Raw genomic sequence first — 22,313 nt, 5'->3', positions numbered from 1 at the left:
CTCTGAAAACTTAGTGGGTCTAACTCGCCAGCCACAGTGTGTCATGGGGGTCAGGGTAGGGGACCACCTAGGCTTACAAGGCAACAGGAGACATAAGTGGGGCTCAGTCTGCGCTCCACTGTTCTATCTCCCAACCCAACACAGCTGCCTTCTTCATCAAGCCTTTTACTGGGGTCTCTCCCTCCTTCCTCAGTTCCCACATCACATCCTCTGCCCCGACTCTGGCTCCCGGCAGGATCTCTTACCCTCCAAAGACATCATCATGTTCCGTAATACGATTGGAATCTGAATATATATTTAAAACGACAAGATTGAAATTAAAATTTAAATAAAGAATTACTTTTCTCTAAGTTGCTCCAAAAGCAGTAATTTAGCAGCAAATTGATAGAGAGAGGTAAGCACTGGTCCTTTAAACCGTCGTGCAGTTTCCGGTGTGTGAGCCAGAAGTGTCTCAATTTAACACATCATTGGTTAGTATTATTAGAAATTTCATCGGGCTCTGGAGCCCGCGTTATGGCAGTACTCCAAAGGGGACTGGGGACTTGGGCGTAGGCCTCGTCTAGGGGTCCAAGAGGGTGACCTCATTAATGGGCGGGGGGCTCTGGGTACCCAAAACCCCCACCCTAAGAGAGGATTAAATTACAATTATTTTGGGTTCAATAGTAATCAAGAAATGAGTACTGAGAGACTCATAAATATCATCGGTACTTTCTGGAGGTCACCCATTTGCAGCTTTAAGCTCAGAACAGGGTCCAAGAAGGTGGCATCACCAAGGAGCTGACTCTCCTGAGTAACAGATGCATGACCCCAAATCTGTCCAGTCAGGAGCTGACCTGCAGTTTCACTTCCCTGTGCCTACACTCTGACCACAGGGACCTGCGGCTTGACCTTAAATACCTTCATTGCTCCGCTGCATGAGGTCCAGGGGCCGCCTAAATCAGCATCACCTGGTAGACTTGTTAAGAAGCATTCTTTGGGTCCTGCCCCCTAAACCTACTGAATCAGAACCTTTTGAGGTAGGATCCAAAACCCACATTCTTAACCAGGTTCTACTTTTCTGTTTTTCTAAAATTTACATTTTTATTGTGATGAAATATATATACTGAAACATTTGCCATTTCAACCACTTTTAGGTTTCATACAATTCAATAACATGAATTACATTTACCATGTTGTACAATCATTATCTATTTCCAGTTTTTTTTTTTTCAGCACCCTGTACAGAAACTCTGTACCCTCTAAGCAATACCATTCAATTTCCCCTTCCCAATTATCCCTGGCAACCACACTAATAGCTCTCGATCAGTATGCCTTTGCCGGCTCTGGATATTTCATATACGTGGATCATGCAATACTTTTCCTGTTGTGTCTGCCCAGTGCTGACGTTGGAAACTCCCTATGGTAGTGGTGGTCGGATGCTTCTACATGAGAGCTGGGAATCCGTGATGACCTGCCACTCAAGCAGTCTAGGTGCAAATCCATGAGCTGTCAGCTAAAAAAACAACCAAGCACTAAAATATCTCCTCCCTAAGCCTGAATTCCACCAGTTGAAGCAAGAACTTCATCCTTTGGCTTCCCCTTTGCAGTGTGAGGGCCCCTAGAGGGCCTTTTCAGGTGTGACCCCAGTCACACCCTGTCTTGGAGCTGGAAACTCCAGTGATGTGATTCCCGTGCCTTACCAGGGCCTGGTGGTAGGATATGCCAAAGCCAAGTTCATTTCTGCCAGAAGCTGTGCAAGAACTTTCTCTTGTTCTCAGAAGAGCCCTGGGAATGATTACCTTCCAGCATAAGTTAAAAAAAAAAAAAGAAACAAACAAAGGAACAGCAGATTTCACCCCTGTTGTTGGCCTCCAGTTGACTGTACTGGATTGACAGTCACATGCCTATGTCCTAGCTGCAAGGGATGCTGGCAAAACAAGTTTTCTGACTTCTCCCTTAAGATGTAGGTGTTCAAAGGTGTCAAGCAGTCCAGAAACACAGCAAAGTTGTGTGTCAGAGACCAAGCCACATGAGCAGTCCCTGGTCAAAAGAACACTTGGAATCCAGAGCCAGGCATAGTGGGGTGGGCACACTGAAGCTTGTCTTTCCCACATTAGACAGCATTTCAGGAAGTCATGAGACAATAGTGAGGCTGCTCAGGACAAGCTTAGGAATGTGGTCAACTCTAGGTTACCCACTGGTGGCGTTCTCCCTGGAACTGCTCAGGTTTTTATCAGACACTACTTCACATCCACCACACCCAGCTGGTGTGTGCCTGGGGAGAGGCTTTGTAACTTCAGTTTACATGTCATTATAGCCTCAACTGCATACATGGAATCCCTGGGAGGTACAAACTGCAAACTGATTGACTAGAGGTTGGAGTCCACCTAGAGGCGTCTCTGAGAAACATGTTGCAAACCAGCCACTGAGTACCCTATAGGGCACAGTTCTACTCTGACACTCACGGGGTCACAATGAGGTGGAGTCAACTGAACATAAATGAATTTGGCTTTTTTGTTTATTTGTTTACTGGATTTATGTTGCCCCCAATTCTCTGAGGAGCACAGATGGATGCATATAAAAATATAATATTTATATGTCAAGAGCCCACATACATGACTTTTAGATCTTTTTATATTTGACACTATGCATAGTGAGAGTGTATATTTTACCCTTTTATGATTTGACTGATTGGACACTTAGGACTGTACCTAAAACCCAACAAGATTAATTCCAGAAGCTCCTGTGACTGCCTACATGTCTGCAATTTTCCTTTATATAAGGCCACCTTAACTCTATGTAATTTCTCTGGTCTGCTCTACCCTTTTCATTTCATCATTATTCTATTGTTCCTTTTCTTTTCCATCACACCAGACCCTCCATAACCCCTCATGGGGGTCCCTGAATTCCTTGAGGGTAGGAACAGTACGTACTCTTGACCATGACTGTCCCCCCGTGTCTAGAGTGAGCATCTTTTGATGAACTGAACAGAGTTGAGGGGTGGGGAGAGGCTCACAGCTGTGAGGGATGGGATGGCAGGTTGAGCACAGTGCTCAGTGACACTAAGCAAACAGTAGTTCCAGCCAGTCCTGTTTGCACCATACAAGTGACCAGAGGGTCAAGAGTCAGTCTGTGGGGGTAGATCCATCAGCACGATAAAGATGTGTATAGCAGCATTATCGTCTCCCCCAAAAGAGGTCCACCTTCCTTCATACTTGGCTTTGTAGACTGCCAATGTGTATCTAGACTGGAAATGCACTAGATGCTGTAGGGTCCTTTAGTGATGATTTCAGTTCCAATCCGTATACCTTACTGGACCCTGCCCAGCTTTTGTGGCCTGTCTTAGAATGAGTTCTCCCAAGAAGCAAAACCAGTGAAACTTACACATGTGTATACATACAGATGTTTATATCAAGGAAATGGCTCACATAGTTATAGAGGTGGGAGAGTCCCAAGTCTGGTTTAAATGAGCCAAGATATTGACAGGTCAAAAGGCAAGCAGGTAATAGAGCAAGCTGCTGGCTGAAGTCCAAAGAACCAAAGGCCGGAGGACAAACCAGATGCAGGATCCAGACTCAGCAGAAAACCAAACAAGTTTTGCCAAGAGTCTAATATATTGGAAGCAGGCCAGACCCCCAAGGAAACATCCTTTCAATGATTGGCTGCTCATAGCAGAACTCTTCGTAGAGTTAATTGCATTGTATTAGTTCTCATCATGGGGATAGCTACATCTTACCTGCAGAACCACTGCAAATCTTGGTCCAGTCAAGTTGACACAAAACCAGCCCCATCTCCTCTGGAAGGTTTCCCCAACTTTCATTCTCTACTGCTTCAAGAAGCCTCTACTGATCTTGGGCAAACAGTGGTGGGTTCTGAGTTCTGGTTTCCTCTAGTAGTCCATGGAGGTTGGAATCCCATCTCAGCTCCTCTCAGTTCCCACAGCAGCCAGTACACAGGAAGGGCTTGCTCAGTTCTGCTGATCCATCAGTCAGTTGTGCCAGTTAAGCTGTCCCTCCAAGCAGTCGCCAGCAGCAGCCAGAGCAGTAATGTTAGGAGTCCCAGAACACAAAACTCCCAAGGTCTGGAAACCTCACCTCCCACAATATCCACCCATCACCACAGCCGCACAGAACACCATCAAGTTCCCCAAGCACGCATGCTAGTTTACATCTCTGTGTCATTACTCATACTTATTCACTCTTCCTGAAGGGCACTGCATGCATTCATTCATTGGTTGAACCAACAGTGATTAAAGCTCCCACTGTTGGTCAACACTGTAGCTCAGAGACCTGCCCTTGTTCATTCATTCTCTGGGCACCTATGCCAGGCCACCAGCTGGGCCAGGCACTGTGCCAGGTCCCTGCCTTCATAACGCTCCCCAGCCAGTGTGGGGTCAGAAACAAAGGACTAGAATGCTTCATGCTGCAGTGTGACCATCCCATGCACAGGACTAGTGATGAGAACAAAAGAGCTGTGTGTGAGGACAACTACCGTTTCCCCAGGGACATCCTTCACACCCCTGCCCACCAGGGTTGCTGCTATATTGTATGACTCCTTTGTAATTAGAAAAAGGTGCACCATCTGAGTGGCAAATTGGCAAATGGGCTATCACAGCCTGGTGAGCAAATGGTTCTTTGTGGGGTAGAGGGCCTGTGCCTGCTGGCAGGGTGTCAACCCCCACATGTCCCCTCTGCCAGGCATCTTTGCCCATATGCACAACCTGTGGCCCTGCAGACTGTCTCCTAAATGGAGCGGGGCACTCATGCCAGTTCTATAGGGAATGTGCAACTGGTTCTCCCAAACCCAGATGGCCCCCTAAGGTTGTTTTAGGATGGGGTCTCCCCACCCCTGACCAGCAGGTGCCTTCATTCTCTGCTGCGGTTCATGGAGCACCTCATCCACAAAGGATCTGGGTTTTTAGTGTTCTTCAGTCGCTGAAAGAAGCAGGATGCTGCCAACTGCCGTAAAAATGTGACCTTTGAAAATTTACAAGAGCTGAGGGTTTAAAAAGCTGCTGCGTTAATGATGCATCCCATTAGCATCTCATTAAAGGGAAGCAGAGAACCGGTGCTTGGGCCACTCCACGAGGGGCAGCAGGATGGTGGTAACTTGTCTATAGCTGCCTGCAGAGTGCCATCATGTCCTAGGGGCAGAAGCCATAGCAGGGACGCTGAGAAAGGTGAATTATCTGGTGACTTCATTGAATCCTACACACATGGAGTGGGAGAGGACACAGTGTGGTCCCCTCAGCTCTGCCTGCCTCCCCTTGGTCCTGGTTGGATTTTGTTGCATTCTTATATTGACCAGGAGGATGCCTACATTTAACACATTAGACTGCTAACTGAAAGTTTGGAGGTCTGAGTCCACCTAGATGGGCCTCAAAAGAAAGTCTTGACAATCTACTTCCTAAAAATCAGAATTAAAAGCCCCATGGAGCACAGTTCTATTCTGACACACGAGGTCTCAATAATTGGATTAAACTCAACAGCAACGGATTGGCCATGTTAGTAGCTCCCCAGTAGACAACGTGGAGCTCCCAGCATCCAGGCTGGAAGAAATCCTGGCGTGCCTTTGGTGGGGTACTTTTAGAGAAAAACTTGGATTTTTAGATCCTAGAACCTGGTTACCCAGGGCTCTCTTGGTATTCTAGGTCATGGAGGAGAAGGTTAGAAGGGGCTACATAGAAACCTGGTGCTACAGTGCCCGCACAAGCATCTGATCCCCACACAAGCATGGGACCTGCGTGTTTACTAGGAGCCTGGTGCCTTTGCAGGAAGAGGGGGCTGTGGCCAGGCCATGCTGACACACACATCACCAGCTGCTCTATGAATCATACACCTGGGAGCCCAGGCGTCTCTGCAAAGCCTACACCCTTGGCTCCATGTTTTCTCTGGAGTGAGTGAAGGAAGGAATGTTCACTTCATGACTTTAATAAAATAAATAGAATTCTTGAACTGCAAAGTTGTTCATAGCTTCAGATGTTGCTAGTGCCAGGTAGAATATGAGTGGCCTTATTTATCTTTCCTAAAGAAAAAGAAGAAAAAGACTGTTTTCCTTCTCACAGCAGAACTGCTTTCTTGAACATAAAAAATCACTTGTAATATTCATGAAAAAGCAACCAAATAGCAGACCTGTTGTAGCCACACTACATCTCCTCCAAGCGCCCCTGGCACGCCAAGCTTATTTCTGGGGTTCTCACAGTCCCAACTGTGGCGTAGCTGTGTCCTCTGCTCCAGTGGGCGCTGCTTGAGGGTGGGGTTTAGTCGTAGTCATCCTGTAGCCCCCAGACCTGTCACAGAGCAGGAGCCCAATATTTGTTTGCAGATTGAACAGCCCAACTAAGAAACAAATGAACAAGTGAACAAACTGCCAAGAGTGTTTTGAAGCCATGAATCTGAGAAAGGCATATCAACAAAAAAGTGTGCAGTCACTTAAATTAAAAAACTTAGCAACTTTAAGGCAACAGTTGGATTTTTAGAGCCCAGAAACCTGGCTGCCCAAACTCTGTAGTGTGGTGTCTAGACCGGAGGAATTTAACTGTTTCTACTGGAGGCAGCCAGACCCAGAGCCTACAAGTTTCCAGAGTCCTGCCCTCAGTTGCCCTATGAAGGCATGGGTGCTCATTCAGATTCAGGGGAGAAATGGCGGTTAGATGAGGAGCCTAAAAACCAAAATCTCAAACCTGGGCAGCAGAGAGGGGCTGCAGCACCCCCTACTGGCAGGAGGGCTTCCGGTATCATCAGTGAAGGTAAGGAAAGCTGGGTTCTGAGCATCCAGACTACTGAATGGACAAAGGAACAATGACTTTCCTGAAGACAGAACAATTCAACAGGCCCCGTGCCCCCTCTGATGCCTTTCTTTCCAGGGGAGGGAAGCCGTGCCTCTGCCCTTACCCAGCATCCAGAGAACATGGAAATACAGAGGTGGCTGCAGAGCAGGCAGATGCCTTCCTCCTTCAAACAGGGCACACCCTGAGAAGTGTCTAGAGAGCATTGTAAAAGCCATGCTATTGTTCCATATGAGTATGGCCAAATCCCTGACCTCCTCTTCTGCCCCCCAAGTTCCCCATGTATCCCACAGATAGAAATGGGCCAGGGACCGCTGATAAGGAAGCTTGTCTGCTGAATTGTTCTTTCCTCAGGAGATTCACTCTTTTCTATTGTACCCTGCTCTGTTCATAGAAGCAGAGCATCTGAAATGCAGGCCAGAGATAAAGTGCAGCCTAATGCAATTAGCACAGCACAGCCCACAGGTTCCTAATGGGATGCGGCTCCTGCGTTCCCAGCAGGCCCTAATGTAGGCACTAGTTTGTCTTCTGCATTATGCATTAGACCCCAATGCGTGCTACCCACTCCCTGCCCATTCCGCCCACTCTGTGTTTGGTGTGGGACTGGGAGAGTCCCCCTCATCAGAGAGAAGCTGCAGCTGTCTCTACTGGGACACAGGTTGGGTTGATAAGAAGTCAGGATTCACAGCCCACAGAGAGATATGTCCAGGCCCTTAGCAGTGGCCTTCACCTAAGAGAAACCTACAGAAACACCTTTGGCTTTCTCGGTCCCTGCTGGGCAGCTACCTTGCACCTCCACCTCACCCCACCCTTCACCCCAGACATGACTGGGCTTCAACAGCAATTCCCGGAAGCTGTGGTCACTTGCTCTTTCTGGAACCATATCTGTGAAGATGCTTATCCTCCTCCTATTCCCATTATCCCAGACCCTGCCTCTCCACATGTTGGATTTTTTTTTTTTTTTTTTTGACTTGTTATAAATAAAGGTCCAACCAAAACCCAGTGCCATCATGTCAACTCTGATGCATAGCAGTGCTATAGGACAGAGTGAAACTGCACTGTAGGGTTTCTGAGTCTGCAGACTGCCTCATCTTTCTCCCAAGAAATGGATGCTGGGTTCATACCACAACTGTTCAGTGAGCAGCCCAATTCTTAACCCACTGCATCACCAAATAAAAGGTAGAGCCAGAAATTTAGCAAATACAAATACAGACAAGAAAATAAAAGTTGCCCATAATCTCCTCACTCTAGGATAACATCCTTGCTAACATTTTGGTCATTACCCTCCTGTACATATTGTTTAATATAGTGAGGTCATGTTTACGTCATTTCTTGTCGTTTCATTTAGCTTTATAGTGTAAGCCTTTTGCCATCTCATTAGAAATTCTTAATAGACATGATTTTTTTAATGGTTGTATAATATCCCATTGTATGACTATAGCTTGGGGAAACACAGTGTTGTTCTGATGTTTTGTTTTGTTTTCATCCTGATACTTATTTTCTCATTAATGTAATTATCTTCAGCTTCAACTTGAACTTGCATATGAGCAATTGATGATCTGTTCCACAGTTGGCCCCTGGCCTTGTTCTGACTGATGATATTGAGCTTCTCCATCATCTCTTTCCACAGATGTAGTCATTTTGGTTCCTGTGTATTCCATCTGGTAATGCCCATTTGTATAGTCACTATTTATGTTGTTGAAGAAAGGTATTTGCAATGAATGAATCATTGGTCTTGCAAAATTCTATCATGTAATCTCCACCATCATTTCTGTCACCAAAGTCATTTGTTCCAACTACGGATCCTTCTTTGTTTTCAAGTTTTGCATTCCAATTACCAGTAATCATCATGGCATCTTGATTGCATAGTTGCTCAATTTCAGACTGCAGAAGTTGGTAAAAATCTTCAACTTCATCTGTGACATTAACGGTTGGTGTGTACATTTGAATAATAGTCTTATGCAAGGTTTTCCTTGTAGGCAAATAGTTATAATCCTCTCACTGATAGTGGTGTACTTCAGGATAGATCTTAAAATGTTCTTTTTAACAATGAATGCAACACCATTCCTCTTCAATTTGTCATTTCTGGCATAGTAAAACCATATGACTCTCTGATTCAAATGGCTAATATCAATTCATTTCAGCTCACTGATGCATTGATGCCTAGGATATTGATCTTCAAGTGTTTCATTTCATTTTTGACAACTTCCAATTTTCCATGACTCATACATCATGCATTCCATGCTCTGATTATTAATGGGTGCTCACAGCTGTTCTTTCACATTTTGAGTCATGTTACAGCAGAAAATGAAGGTCCTGAAAGTTTTCCTCTAACTACATCAGTAAGGTTAACTCTACATTGTGGAGGCAGCTCTTCCCCAGTCATATTTTAAGAGACTTCAAACCTGAGGAGCTCATCTTTTGCCACTGTGTAAGACAGTTTGAAGTTGTCAAAAACTTCATTTTGCTTGGAACAACCATTAACATTCATGGGCGTAGCAGTCAAAAAATCAAACGATGCATTGTATTAGGCAAATTTTCTGCACAAAACCTCTTTAGAGGTTTGAAGAAGAAAGATGTCAGTTTGAGGACTAAGGTGCACTTGACCCAAGCCATGGTCTTTTCAATATGCATGTGAAAGATGGACAATGAATTAAGAAGACTGCGAAAGAACTGGTGCATTTGAGTTATGATGTTGGAGGAGAATATTAAAAGTCCCATGGACTGCCAAAAGAACAAAAAAACCTGTATTGGAAGAATTACAGCTAGAATGCTCCCTGGAGGCTAGGCTTTGTCTCTGATATGTCAGACAGATTGTCAAGATTTTGTGAGTGGGAGGGGCTTGATGGCAGCTAGGTAAAGTAGAGGTGCAGTGAAGTTCGCCGTCAGCAGATCCAGAGCAGAGCTCCAAAACTTGGAACCACAGAGCTAGGAATATTTTGAAGGTTTGAAGGCTTATAGATTGTGGAACTTGAAGCTGACGTAAAAAATCATGTACTTTTGAATCTGCCGGGCTGGGCTAGGAGGCCCAGAGCCCACATCTTGGGCGAGACCAACTGGCAACGCCAAACGGGGGAGCAGAAACACCACGGAAAAATGCCGCAGGAACCTTGGAGCAAAGGTGGACAGTACACTTTGTCGGGTTTGCTTTGTTCTGATTTTATTTTTTTATTTTTCTTTTTGGTATCTGATCATTGGCACGCCCACTGTTTGCCCACCTCTCTTCTGGTGACTAGAGGGGAGCCTGAGCGAGTGGACATCCCCCACCCTCACCACTGGTGGGTTCTTCTGCCACAGATACTCAGCCCAAGAGCAGGCCCTGAAGGTTTTTATCTTGTCTTTTGTTTTGTTTTTTAATACGGGAAAGGGCAGGACAAGGCTGTAGAGAGTGAAAGAGAGTTTAAAATCAAAACACACCGAAAATTAAATTAAAGTCTGAAGTATAGCATAACAACCAACAGTGGCATCTTGAGATCTCTCAGGCAACTTTGAAAGCAAGAAGCTGAAGAGAGACATTAAAATCATACTCATGTTAGGCTACAGAATTTTTTTTTTTTCTTCTCTCCCTTTTCTGTGATTACAGGCTGCACTATTCAGTCTAGTTTTTTGTTGTTGTTGAAGATTTTCTCTTGTTTTTTTTTTCCGCTGGTGCTGTTTTGCTGTTTTATGCTCCCCCTTCTGCCTTTGGAGGACTCTCTCTCCATATATTATACAAGAAGAGTCAGCAACTGCTGCCATATAGCCAAGCTACAATCACACTCCATAAAACACCAAAACCCAGGCAAGAACCAATACCAACTGCCATATATCAGGGAAACAGACATATTGTCAAGAGGGAGCAGTCCCTGAAGAAGGATATCATATATGGTAAACTGGGGGTCAGAGAAAAAGAGGATGACCCCCAATGAGATGGATTGGTGCAGTGGTAGCAGTAATGGGCTCAAGCATAGCTATGATTGTGAGATTGGCCCAGGACTGGGAAGTGTTTCATTCTGTTGTGCATAGGGTCACTATGAGTCAGTATCAACTTAATGCACCTAACAACAGCAACAACATTATATCAAAAGCTTTCCTCCAACTATGTCATTAAAGTTAACTCTACTTTGAGGAGGCAGCTCTTCCCCAGTCATATTTTGAGTGTCTTCCACCCTGAGGGACTCATCTTCTAATACTATATATGACAGTTCCTCTGCTATCCATAAGGTTTTCAATGGCCACGATTTTTTCAGAAGATTGCCTTCTTCCTAGTTTATCTTGGTCTGGAAGTTCCATTGAAACCTGACTACTATGTGTGACCCTGCTGGTATTTGAAATGCTGGTGGTATAGCTTCTATCATTACTGTAACATCATGATAAGTGGAAAAAATATTGAAGTTGTCAAGGATTTCATATTGCTTGGATCCACAATAAACACCCATAGAAGCAGCAACCAGGAAATCAAACAGTGTGTTACGTTAGGCAAATCTTCTGCAAAAGACCTCTTTAAAATGTTAAAAAGCAATCAAGTCACTTTGAGGATTAAATATGGTCTATTTAACTGTCCTATATGCATGTGAAATGAATAATGAAGATCAAAGAAGAATTGATGCATTGAGTTAGGGTGTTGGTGAAGAATATTGAATATGTTGTCATGGGCTGCCAGAAGAACAAAGTACAAGAAGTATATAGTCAGAATGCTCCTTAGAATAGAGAACATAAGACTTCATCTCATGTACTTTGGACATGTTCTCAGGAGGAACTAATCCCTGGAGAAGGGCATGGTATTTGTAGAGGGTCAGTGAAAATGAGAAACGCCTTCAACAAGACAGATTGACACAATGGCTGCAACAGTGGGCTCAAACGTAGCTACAATTGGAAGGATGGTGCAGGACTGGGCAGTGTTTTAGTCTGTTGTATGTAGGATCGCTATGAGTTGGAACCATGTCGCTTAGTCATTATTGTTACCCACTTCCAAATGTTCCCATCACCTTTAAAAGAGGCTCTGTGTCTTAATTTGTTGGTGCTGCTATAACAGAGAGACCACAAGTGGGTAGCCTTAACAAACAGAAGTTTATTTTCTCACAGTTTATAAGTCTGAGTTCAAGGTATCAGCTGTAGAAAAAGGCTCTCTCCGTGTGTCCACTTCAGGAGAAAATCCTTCTCTTGGCTTCAGTAGCCAGTCAGCCTCAAAGTTCCTGTGCTTAGAGTCTGGTCTGCCTCCACCATCTTTAGATAGTATAGGTCATCCCTTGTGTCTTCTTTCTTCTGTGCCTATCTTCTATATCTGAAAATGATTGGCTGAAAGCATACTTTACATTGATATGGATTCATATCACACACACACACACAAAAAAAACCCTCTTTCCAAATTGGATTACATCCACAACTGTAGGGGTTAGGATTTAAATAGATATATTTTGTGGGGCACAATGTAATCTATAACACTCTTTAGTCTTTACAAAGTAGGTTCCCCTTTTCCCCTCCCTTCCACCTGCCCCTTGTTGTTGTTAAGTGCTGCAGAGTCTGTTCAGAATCATAGTGACCCTGTACACGGTTTCTGAGGAGCAACTGGTGAGCTTGAACTGCCAACTTTATGGCTCAAACCAACCTTGCAGTCCAGCGCATGATCCCACAGCACCACACCAGGCCTGCCCGTAATAAGCATTGATCTATATAATAAGCATCCAGGGTGCTCCTTGGAGGCCAAGATAGCTAAACTTTGGCTCTCATACTTTGGACATATTGTCAGGAGGGAAGAGTCGCTAGAGAAGGATGTCATGCTGGGTACGATGGAGGGTCAGAGAAAGAGAGGAAGACCCCCAACGAGATGGATCAGCCAGGTGGCATCATTGATGGCGTCAAGTGTGGCAGCAGTAGTGAGGTTGGCCCAGGATTGGACATTGTTTCTTTCTGCTGTGCATGGGGTCGCTATGAGTCGGTTCCGACTCGATGGCACCTGACAACATATAATAAGCATTGCTCTATATACATTTTGTGAGCTCCGGGTATAGCACTGTAGGATAAGCATTGGACTGCATATCACAAGGTCAGTGGTTCAAACCCACCAACTGCTCCTCAGAAACCCTGTACAGGGTCACTACAAGTCGGAATTGACTCAATGGCACTTAACAATAACAACCTTTGCATTTGATAATACTCACCTGTGGCCTGATGGAGGCGCTCTGGAGAACCATGCTGTCATCTGAAGGAGACTGAGCTCACGGTGGCACTGGGTCTGGGCTGGGTCTCCATCAGTACTTAGCACATGCCCAGGTATAAATAGGCAGCAGCTGTTTTGTTGTGGCTCTTTCATGATTGGAGAGCTGAGGGAACTAACTTCCCACCTCACAGCGCAGAACACTCCTTCCTTTGTGATGACTCAGGCGGAGTGAGTGACTAGAGAGGGTGGCCAGGAGGCACTGGGTTGGGTATGCCTAGAGGCAGCTCAGCAGAGGCCACAACTGCTAGTATTAGATGAAAGTACCCTATTGAGTCCTGCAAGGGATTGGGTGCAGGTCCAGGCCTCTGCCTCTGGCCTCCTAGCTCAGTGGATGATGCTCAGGAAGCAGGAGTCTTGTTGTGGGAGGTAGGCCCCCAGGACAATGACCCTTGCCCAGCTGTACTTACCTCCTTCATGTGCTTCTCCACAGGCCCCCGGCATCTCCAAAGCGGACAATCAGTCCCAGGGGCTGGCAACCAGCATCCGGTGGGGACAGACTCCCATCAATCAGTCTACACCCTGGGACACTGATGAGCCACCCTCCAAACAGATGAGGGAGAATGACAACCCAGGTGTGTACTTGTTACTGGATGGAGCCATCTACCTTGGGGCTGGTATAGCAGGGACTGGTAGAGGTACCCCAACTCCTCAACAGTAGCTCCCGCCCCACTGTGTGTAATTCTCCCTGCAGTGAGTGTGTCTCCAGTTACCCTCCAACTCAGGAAAGTAATTGTGAGGGCAAGGGATTGTGAGTGCCAGTGTAGGGGTGGCTTTTAATTTGTCCCAGGCTATGTTGAGTAACCTCAGTACTCTGATTTGTTACAACTTTCCTGAGTCACACCGTCCAGTGAGGCTTTCCAACCCCAGTATTTATGAGGGCAGAGGCTCTAGCCCCAGGGACTGAGCTCACAACCTCTTGCAGATGCCACTCCTACAAAGGCCCTCCCTTTTCTCTCCCACTGGTCCCAGGCCTTCTCCTTAGGGTGCACAGAACACTTCTACTCACCCTTCTACATGACAATCCTTTGGATATCTAGAGGTCCCCCTCAGTACTCCCAAATCTTCTGCAGGATAAGCACCCCAAACTCTTCAGCCATGTCCAGAGCTCATGGGTGCCAGTTCCTTCACCGACCTGGACACTGTTCTCTTCCTTGCATCCCTCTTGAAGTGCAAGGCCCTGAACCAAACACAAATGACCCACCTGTGGGCTGACCAACACCTCCTTCATCCCACCTTCCGCTTTGACCTGCATACCCCCCTACCATAGCCACAGCACATGCTATCTCCACAGCCTGCATCCTAAGTCTGCCATAGTGGCTGCGGCCACCACTATTCATCTCCTCACAAGCTAGCATAGGTGGCTGGGTTTGGGGACCATAGGATAAAACCTCACTAACCTCTTCTTGGATGACCTAGGATCTCCTAGACTCCAGCTTCCTTTGCTAACCTATTGCTACTCCTCCAAATATTACATCATCTTTGGACTTGGTCATAATGTCTTCTGTATCATCTTCCAAGTCATTAAAACTCATATTGAGGAGGACTTGTGACACATTACCAGAGATCTCTCTCTCCATTTAGAAAAACAGCAACAACAAATCAGCTGCCAACAAGTCGATTCTGATTCTTGGCAGCCCCATGTGTGCAGAGTAGAACCACACTCCACAGGGGTTTTCACAGCTGTGTCCTTTCAGTAGCTGATCCCCCCACCCCAGGCACCTCAGGGTGGGTTCTAACTGCCAATCATGTCATTTAGGAGCCAACTGTATCACCCATGGGACTCCATTCTCCCTTTACATTCTCAGGGCCCTTTGGGTCATCCACCCAGTCACAAACCCACTCTGTGCACTGCATTTCTGAGACTGTACCAACTCTCCTCAGAAGTTGTGGTGCATTTCTCCAGGCTCCCCAGCCAGTCAGGAAGAGAACTGAGCTTGCAATGGCCTGCCTTGTCCTTGAGATCACTGGGCTGGCTCACATTTGATCACCACCTCCTCGGCTTCAGACTTGGGGGCAACCCCCTTTACAGCCCAGTCTAACATTGTATTACTCAATCACAGGGACCCTCTTCATCTTCTAATTTTCCACATCTTGTTATGAAAACCATAAAGATTGGTTGCACATTTATTACCTGCCTTCTTGTGAGTATCATCTTAGCCGTCCAGCAGTCCTGTGAGGTTTGCACTATTAATGTCCACATTTGTAGAAGAGGACACTGACTTACAGATGTCTGTGTCTAAAGTCACTCAGTGAGGGAGGAGCAGTCCAGGACTCCATCCTGGATCTGTCTGACTCCCAAGCCTTGCTCTTTACCACCACACCATGAGGTCTCCCTCTGGACAGACTCCTCAGACACAACCACTACAGTGGCTGGAGAGTCATCTGATTTGTGTGAGGAAAGCTCCCAGCCCCTGAGACTTCAGCCTTGCCCAGCACTCTCTCCACCTCCCTCACACCATGATTCTCCAGAAAGGAAGTAGAAACACCAACATTTGTCCATCATTTACCACATGCTAGAAACAGCTAGTTTCTTTGTTCTTTTCAAATAGGTTTCCCTCACTTCATGCCAGTAACTCCGTGAGCTAGATGTTGCGATCCCATGTAACAGATGAAACCAATGAGTCTCAGAGACAGATGAAACCAATGAATCTCAGAGACAATTAGCAACTTGCCCAGGGCCCTTAGCTAGTAAGTGGTAGAGGTATAAATCCAGGTCTCTGCTGCTTTTTTTCTCTCTGTTTTGTTAGCTCTCTGCCTTCCACAGACAGATCCTACTCATTCCTCTGATCCTCCACCACCTTTTGGTCATAGAGCCCTAAAGCCTTCCCTAATGCTCTTGTTTATAATTGCAAATTATTGATCTGAGAGTCTGGATGCAGGTACCTTACCCAATTCCATGGCCCCAGAAGCCAGCCTAGTCAGTGTTTGCTGAGTGAATGTGTGACCACCAGATGACGTCTGTTCCGTCTCCCTTGCAGGCACAGGGCCATGGGTGACCACGGTGGCCGCCGGAAGCCAGCCCGCCCTGATTGCACACTCCTATGGAGTGGCCCAGCCTCCCACCTTCAGCCCGGCTGTGAACGTCCAGGCCCCGGTCATTGGGGTGACCCCCTCACTGCCTCCTCACGTGGGCCCCCAGCTCCCGCTGATGCCAGGCCACTACTCGCTCCCACAGCCACCCTCCCAGCCTCTGAGCAGCGTGGTGGCCAACATGCCTGCCCAGGCTCTGTACGCCAGCCCACAGCCCTTGGCTGTGCCCACGCTGCCTGGCGTCGGGCAGGTGGCCCGCCTTGGACCCACCGCTGTGGGCAACGGCCACATGGCAGGACCTCTGCTGCCTCCACCACCGCCGGCCCAGCCATCCGCCACTCTGCCCAGCAGTGCCCCTACCACCAATGGGCCCCCCACCTCCGACTCGGCCCACGGGCTGCAGATGCTGCGGACCATTGGCGTGGGGAAATATGAATTCACCGACCCAGGGCACCCCAAAGGTAAGTCATGCTACCCACATGCCCCCTCTATGTACTTTTCTGCTATGGTCGCTAAGATGCAGCAAGGAGAGGGCCTGTGCTCCCAATAGCTCTGGGGGCATCACCCACACCCAGAGGCTGCAGCCAGCAGGGGAAAGTGAGAGAGAAGGCCAGGGCAGGACAAAGAAGGAGGAGAAATGGGAGAGGTCAAGAAGACGGAGAGGAGGAAGAAAGGAATGAGTCTATAGGACCCACAATCTGCCTCCCTCACATCTCACACTCTGGCCAGTCTCACCTCTGACCCCCAGGCAGACCCAAGTGCAGCATGCAAAGGAATCAGTCTCTCCTGTTAGGGCCCCAGGAGATAGTTCCTTCAGTGGCCTCGTCTATTTTCCACCCTCAGAAAACATTCTAAACATGAAGTGGTCATGTCTATCCCCAGAAAAGTACCCTCCCCTGTACTCCAGGAGACTGTGGCATCCCACACATTTAGGGAGCACCAGGAGACATCCCCAGACCATCCTGAGTTGCTGGTCTTTTTTCATTTTCAAAGACCTAAAGGTGGTCCTGTGAGATTCCAAGAGAGAGCTCCTCCAACCTCCACCTTCAGCTAGTCTTTCCCACAGCCCTAGCCAAGTTTTTATTCCAGGGGACTAGAAAATTGATACAGGATAGCCGAGTCTAGAAAGGGAGCTCACCAGGATAAACCCCGAGCCTACCCCTCTTGAATTAGGACAAAACCAAAATCCAGCTGCCTTTATGTTGACTCTGACTCATGGTTACCTCATGTGTGACAAAGTAGAACTGTGCGCCATAGGGTTTCCAGTGGCTGTGTTTTCAGAAATAGATTGCCAGACCTTTCTTTCTAGGTACATCTGGGTGGATTCAAACCACCAACCTTTTGGTTTACAGCTGAGTGTTTAACCTTGTGCACCACCCAAGGATTCCAGGTTAGGAGAAAGGACATCAGTAAATAGACCCTGTTTTGGGTGTCTGTCTGAGCAACTTGCCCAACTTGGAATGTGAAAGGAGGACCAGGGGCTATTCCTCAGAGCTCTTGGCAGGCAGGCCATTCCTGCTGAGTGAAGAGGGAAAGCTGCCAGGCCTCAACCCAGGTGCAGGATGAGGTGGGCGTATGGTGGGTAATCTGGCCTTCTGAGGTATCCGTGCAGTCTTTGAAAGCTTGGGTATGCGGTCTCTTAGGCGCTGCGAAGTGTGAACCTCTGGACACAAGTTCTCAGCCTTTTTCTCAAAGCCTCTTGAAATCACATCTCAGAGGGCCCTGTGTTTTAGTAAAGCAACAAATCCGACCAGTCTTTCTCTTCCCCGCCAGCTCTCATAAATCTCTATCTTTATCCCTTTGAGTAATTTCCAGGCCTTGTCAAACATCCCAACAACAAAGCCCATGTCTAGATCTCTGTTGGGTTTAATTCCCAATCTGATTGAGCCCTAACTGCCTTTGTTTTGGAAATCAGCACTGGTTTTAAATGACAGAATTATAGAAAATTACATCTAAATTCTGGTAAATTCTTGCTTTGTTTAAGATGTTTAAAAAAAAAAAAATTGACTAAATTGATTTTTTGTTTGGATTGTCTCTGCTAAGCTCCCTCTCCCATTACTTAAATAAATAAAGTGTCCAGTTTATGAGCCATCAACTCTGAAATACTGGGCAGTGGGGTCCCTAGCTGCTTCCAGCCCTAGATACCAGGTGGGCCTCCCTCTCCCCCCCCCATGGGGGGCAGGGGGACATAATTCCCACCCATCCCAGGGTCTCCTAGAGCTATGAAATGTCTTGTTGGCTTGCCAGGTTTCTGACCTGAGAGGAGTTTTTTTGTGCATGAGGGTAACTAACACAAATGGGCCTAGAATACCTGGTTTAGGGCTTAGCATGGAGCTGGAATCTACCTCCCCAGAGTTCCCAGAGGCAAGCTGATGCAAACATCCTCAGTTTTGGGGGCCAGTGGGATCAGGAAGGCCCAGGCCTGGGGGCAGGCCCCTGCAGTGTACCGGGTCATCGGGGCACTGCAGAACCACCCCATCACATCTGTGCCTGGGACACTGAGCTGCATGGTAGTGGGTTCCTTGCTCACTGGACCGGAGGAGAGGAAAGAAGACTTCACTTCCAGCCCCTATGGGTAGACTGGGTGCAAGGTGAGGGCCAGAGGTGGTAGTAACCTAGAATCTGATATTGGCACCAGGCTCTGCTGAGACATCAGTGTGGGCTAGGGAGATCCCTCTAGTGCAGCCAGTGACAACCGGTGACCCACAGGCATACTGATTGCCAGAGATTACCAACTGTTACCCCAAAACTGACTTTTAACTCACCTCGTTGTTCATGACCTTCATCACCTGATTTAACCCTTATATGTGAGGGGAGGGAAGCAAGGTGGCTCTGACAGATAAGCATTGGATTGAGAACCACAAGATTTGGCGGTTCAAGCCAAACTCCATGGGAGAAAGATGAGGCTTTCTGCTCCTGCAAAGATTTACAGTCTCAGAAACCCTATACAGGGTCGCTATGAGTCGGAACCGACTCAAAGGCACTTAACAACAACATTCGAGATAAAGAAAGACAGTTAAGCATGTGTATACCAATGCCTCAAAAACAGAACCTCAGTGTGTGTGTGTGTGTGTGTGTGTGTTTTCAAGTAATTTCTACCTTCATTTCTAATCTTAAAAGCATTTATTGCCAGAGCTGTAATTTGTCTGTCAGATCTAATGTCAAACAACTGCATTTTTAAAAATAAGAATTTTTAAACCAAATCTTCAATGTTGCCATGTTAGAGTCACATCCCTGACAGAACCACGTGAGTTTGGATGTGGGTCACTTTAATTTTTGCCCCTCGGGATTCTATATATCCTAAGTCCAATTGATTTCACACTCCTAAATGATAGACAGCTGACTCAGGATAGGGATCAGGAGGCGCACATGATGGCATCAACACAAATCAGAACACCACTGAAAGAACTCAGAACTTTCTCCTTCCTCTGTTCTCCATTTGAAACCTTGCCCAGCATTATAATAAGATCCACCTTGGAAAGCCTGGAGATCTAGCTCATTAAAAGTCCCGAGATTTTTTCCTGCTATTGTTTGACGTGACAACCTGGTCTCTCCCGGGGTTGAGTAATTACGGAGAGATCGCCTCTGTGAAGAACAGGTCTTGCCAAGCAGAAGGATGGGCCCCGGTATTTTTAGACTTCATTAGTGCCCTGATTTAAAATTTCACATTTTGTTTCTCGTAATTATCTTCCAATTGACTGAGCAGAAATTTCAGTTGGGGCTATGTGAGTTGGCTTTCCCAAAAAATGTTGGGACTTTAATTTAAAACTTAACCAATTGAAAAATAAAGGTGCCGAGGAAATGCTTTTTGATTTGCGGTAGGTCAAGTGATTGTCTGTCTTCTGTGACTAGAGAAGTCAGCCTGCGTGCAGTTCACGTTAATGAGTGTTATTTAAATGCATTGAGCATATATAGGCTTTTTTTTTTTTTTTTTAAGAAACTTACAAGATAAATCTTTCTATCTCTACATACAATTTAGAGGTGGGCGCAATCTGTACAATTTTTTTATTTTTTTCTGGAACTAGATCTGTTGAAAGCTAATTCAAAATAGATTTCATGTGTGCAAAGTGATAAGGGAGGAAAAAAGAATTTGTTCCATTTGAATCCTGTTATAAGATACCTGCAAAGATTTAAAAGCCTCAGAAATCCTGTACAGAGTCGCTGTGGGTTAGAACTGACTCGAAGGCACTTAACACATGAGATACCTGAGATGCTGTGTTTTGTTGTTGGATTGGAACACCTGAACTCATCCAAGAGCAAAGGCACTGGCCAACTTGGATAAGACCTCACAGTCTAATGTCACTGCAGCTGGTAACATGTGAGCCTAGTTAGACCTCACAGTCTAATGTCGCTGCATTGGATAAGACCTCACAGTCTAATGTCGCTGCAGCTGGTAACATGTGAGCCTAGTTATGTGACACATATCTCTAGTTATGGACCTCACACCAAGGGCTGTGACTAAATTGAGCTATTTCTTCCAATGTCTATATACATTTTGGCCCAGAGCATTAACCCACAGCGCCACACTAGGACTCCGAGGGGGTGGCTAGAGACCTTTTAAAAGCCCAGACCCTGGGCTACATGGTCAGCTATAGGAAGGCTGCTGTACTGATGCTGTAGGATAAGCACTGAACTGCAGGATCAGTTTGAATTGCAAGAATGGCAGTTCAAACTCACCAGCTGGTCCTCAGAAATCCTGTACAGGGTCACTATGAGTCAGAACCAATACTACGGCACTTAACAACTTAACCACAGGAGAAAGGAGCCCAGCTCCACCTGTTCCTTATTGCCTCTGGACCAAAGAAGCAAAGTCCGAGTTTACCTCAAGTGGGAAGACTGATCCCTTCTGACTTTAGATTTTGTTGGCCCTCAATGGGGAGCCCTGCAGATCCACCTACAAAGACCCTGGCGTCCGTGCCCAGGGCGAAGCATCCTGCGGTGGAATATGCACTGTTCTTTCTTGTGGGATCCCATCTCGTTCCTGCCCAGTCCTCCCTGCACCTACACTCCTCAGAGCTCACTGACGCATTCTGCTTCAGCACCGGCTCCTCCAGGCTCCATGAGTGGCAAAGACAGAATCTCGCAAGGATATGTTTGAGGCATCGTGAATAAGAACATAGGTGTTGGGGCTGGACCTGGCTTGAATCCCTACTGTGGCTAGCTGTGTGACTGGGGCAAGTCAGCAGACCTCGCTGAGCTTTACTTCCTCGTCTTTAAATTAGAGGTGTTAATACCAACATTCACAAGACGTAAGGGAAGGATTAAGTGAAATCCTGGACATGAAAGTACACAGTATTACATCTGCTCAATACCAAGCACAGTTGTGGTTGTTGACACTGGCCCAACAGAAGACGGAAGTGGAGGGTAGAGTACACAGTGTAGAAAAGATGGGGAAAGCCCAAGCTTGTTCACAGGGCTGGCAGCCCCTGATCAAGATCTTAACAGAACCTAGAAGGGAGGTTTATGCATCATCTTCCTGGCAGGGGACCAGCTGTAGAACCCAGCACAGCTCTCATCTCTTTCCCCACCCCAGCCTACTCCAAATGTTCAGAGCATGCCCCGGGTTCCTATGTCCACTCAATTAAATATTCTGGAAGATGCTGGACATTAATAATAAAGCAGTTTGCCCACATGTGATTATCCCAGAGGTACAAAACGGTATCCAAACTAAAATCATCTTCCCTGCAGACCTACTCTTTCTGTTTTTTTTATCTCTGCAAATCACAAACCACCTGGGAATCCCAACTCAGAACCTCTGAGTGGTCTTTGGCCCCATCCCCTGACCTCCCTAATGCAGTATTTCTAAAAACTCAATTTATTCTACCTCCATCTTATCTCTTCTCTGTCGTCCACCTCACCTTTGGCCTGGGTTGTTGGGTTCCAGACCCATAGTGTGCCCCCTCTAGTGAGGCTCTGGAGTAATCTGGCCCTGTCACTCCCCCACCAAATGCCTTCTGGGACACACACACACTACTCACGGTCCCTTGGTGACTCAAGCAGTTTGCTCTCAACTACTAACCTGTGGACAGCTAACGACAAGGTCAGCTATTCAAACGCACCAGCCGTTCTTCAGAAACGGGTTAATGTGAGTCTGAACCAACTCCATGACACTTAACAACAAAGGTTGGTGGTTTGCTACCACTAAAAAAAAAGCCTGGTGATTTGTTTCCATAAAGGTGACAGCTAAGAAAGCCCTGTGGGGCAGCCCTGCTCTGTACCAAATGGGATTGACATGAGTCAGAATTGGCTCAATGGCACGGGTTACTCTCCAGATAACTCCCAATCTTCCATCCTTGGCCATTCTGCTGACGTGCTGCT

The 22,313-nt window shown here is 46.6% G+C and overlaps 1 protein-coding gene across 1 annotated transcript in view; it reads left to right on the top strand.

Annotated features, from left to right (window-relative positions):
• Positions 1-22,313, top strand: part of LOC102839032 (kelch-like protein 29-like) — a 229,371-nt gene that overhangs the window by 100,174 nt on the left and 106,884 nt on the right. Inside the window, exons 2-3 of the mRNA XM_006835247.1 lie at positions 13,396-13,537; positions 15,944-16,456. Of these exons, the coding sequence (XP_006835310.1) occupies positions 13,396-13,537; positions 15,944-16,456 (655 nt within the window). The remainder of the gene's footprint in view (positions 1-13,395; positions 13,538-15,943; positions 16,457-22,313) is intronic.

The sequence above is a fragment of the Chrysochloris asiatica genome, unplaced genomic scaffold (assembly GCF_000296735.1).
Source record: "Chrysochloris asiatica unplaced genomic scaffold, ChrAsi1.0 scaffold00016, whole genome shotgun sequence".
Taxonomy (NCBI): Eukaryota; Metazoa; Chordata; class Mammalia; order Afrosoricida; family Chrysochloridae; genus Chrysochloris; species Chrysochloris asiatica.
This window is presented reverse-complemented; position numbering and strand designations above follow the sequence as displayed.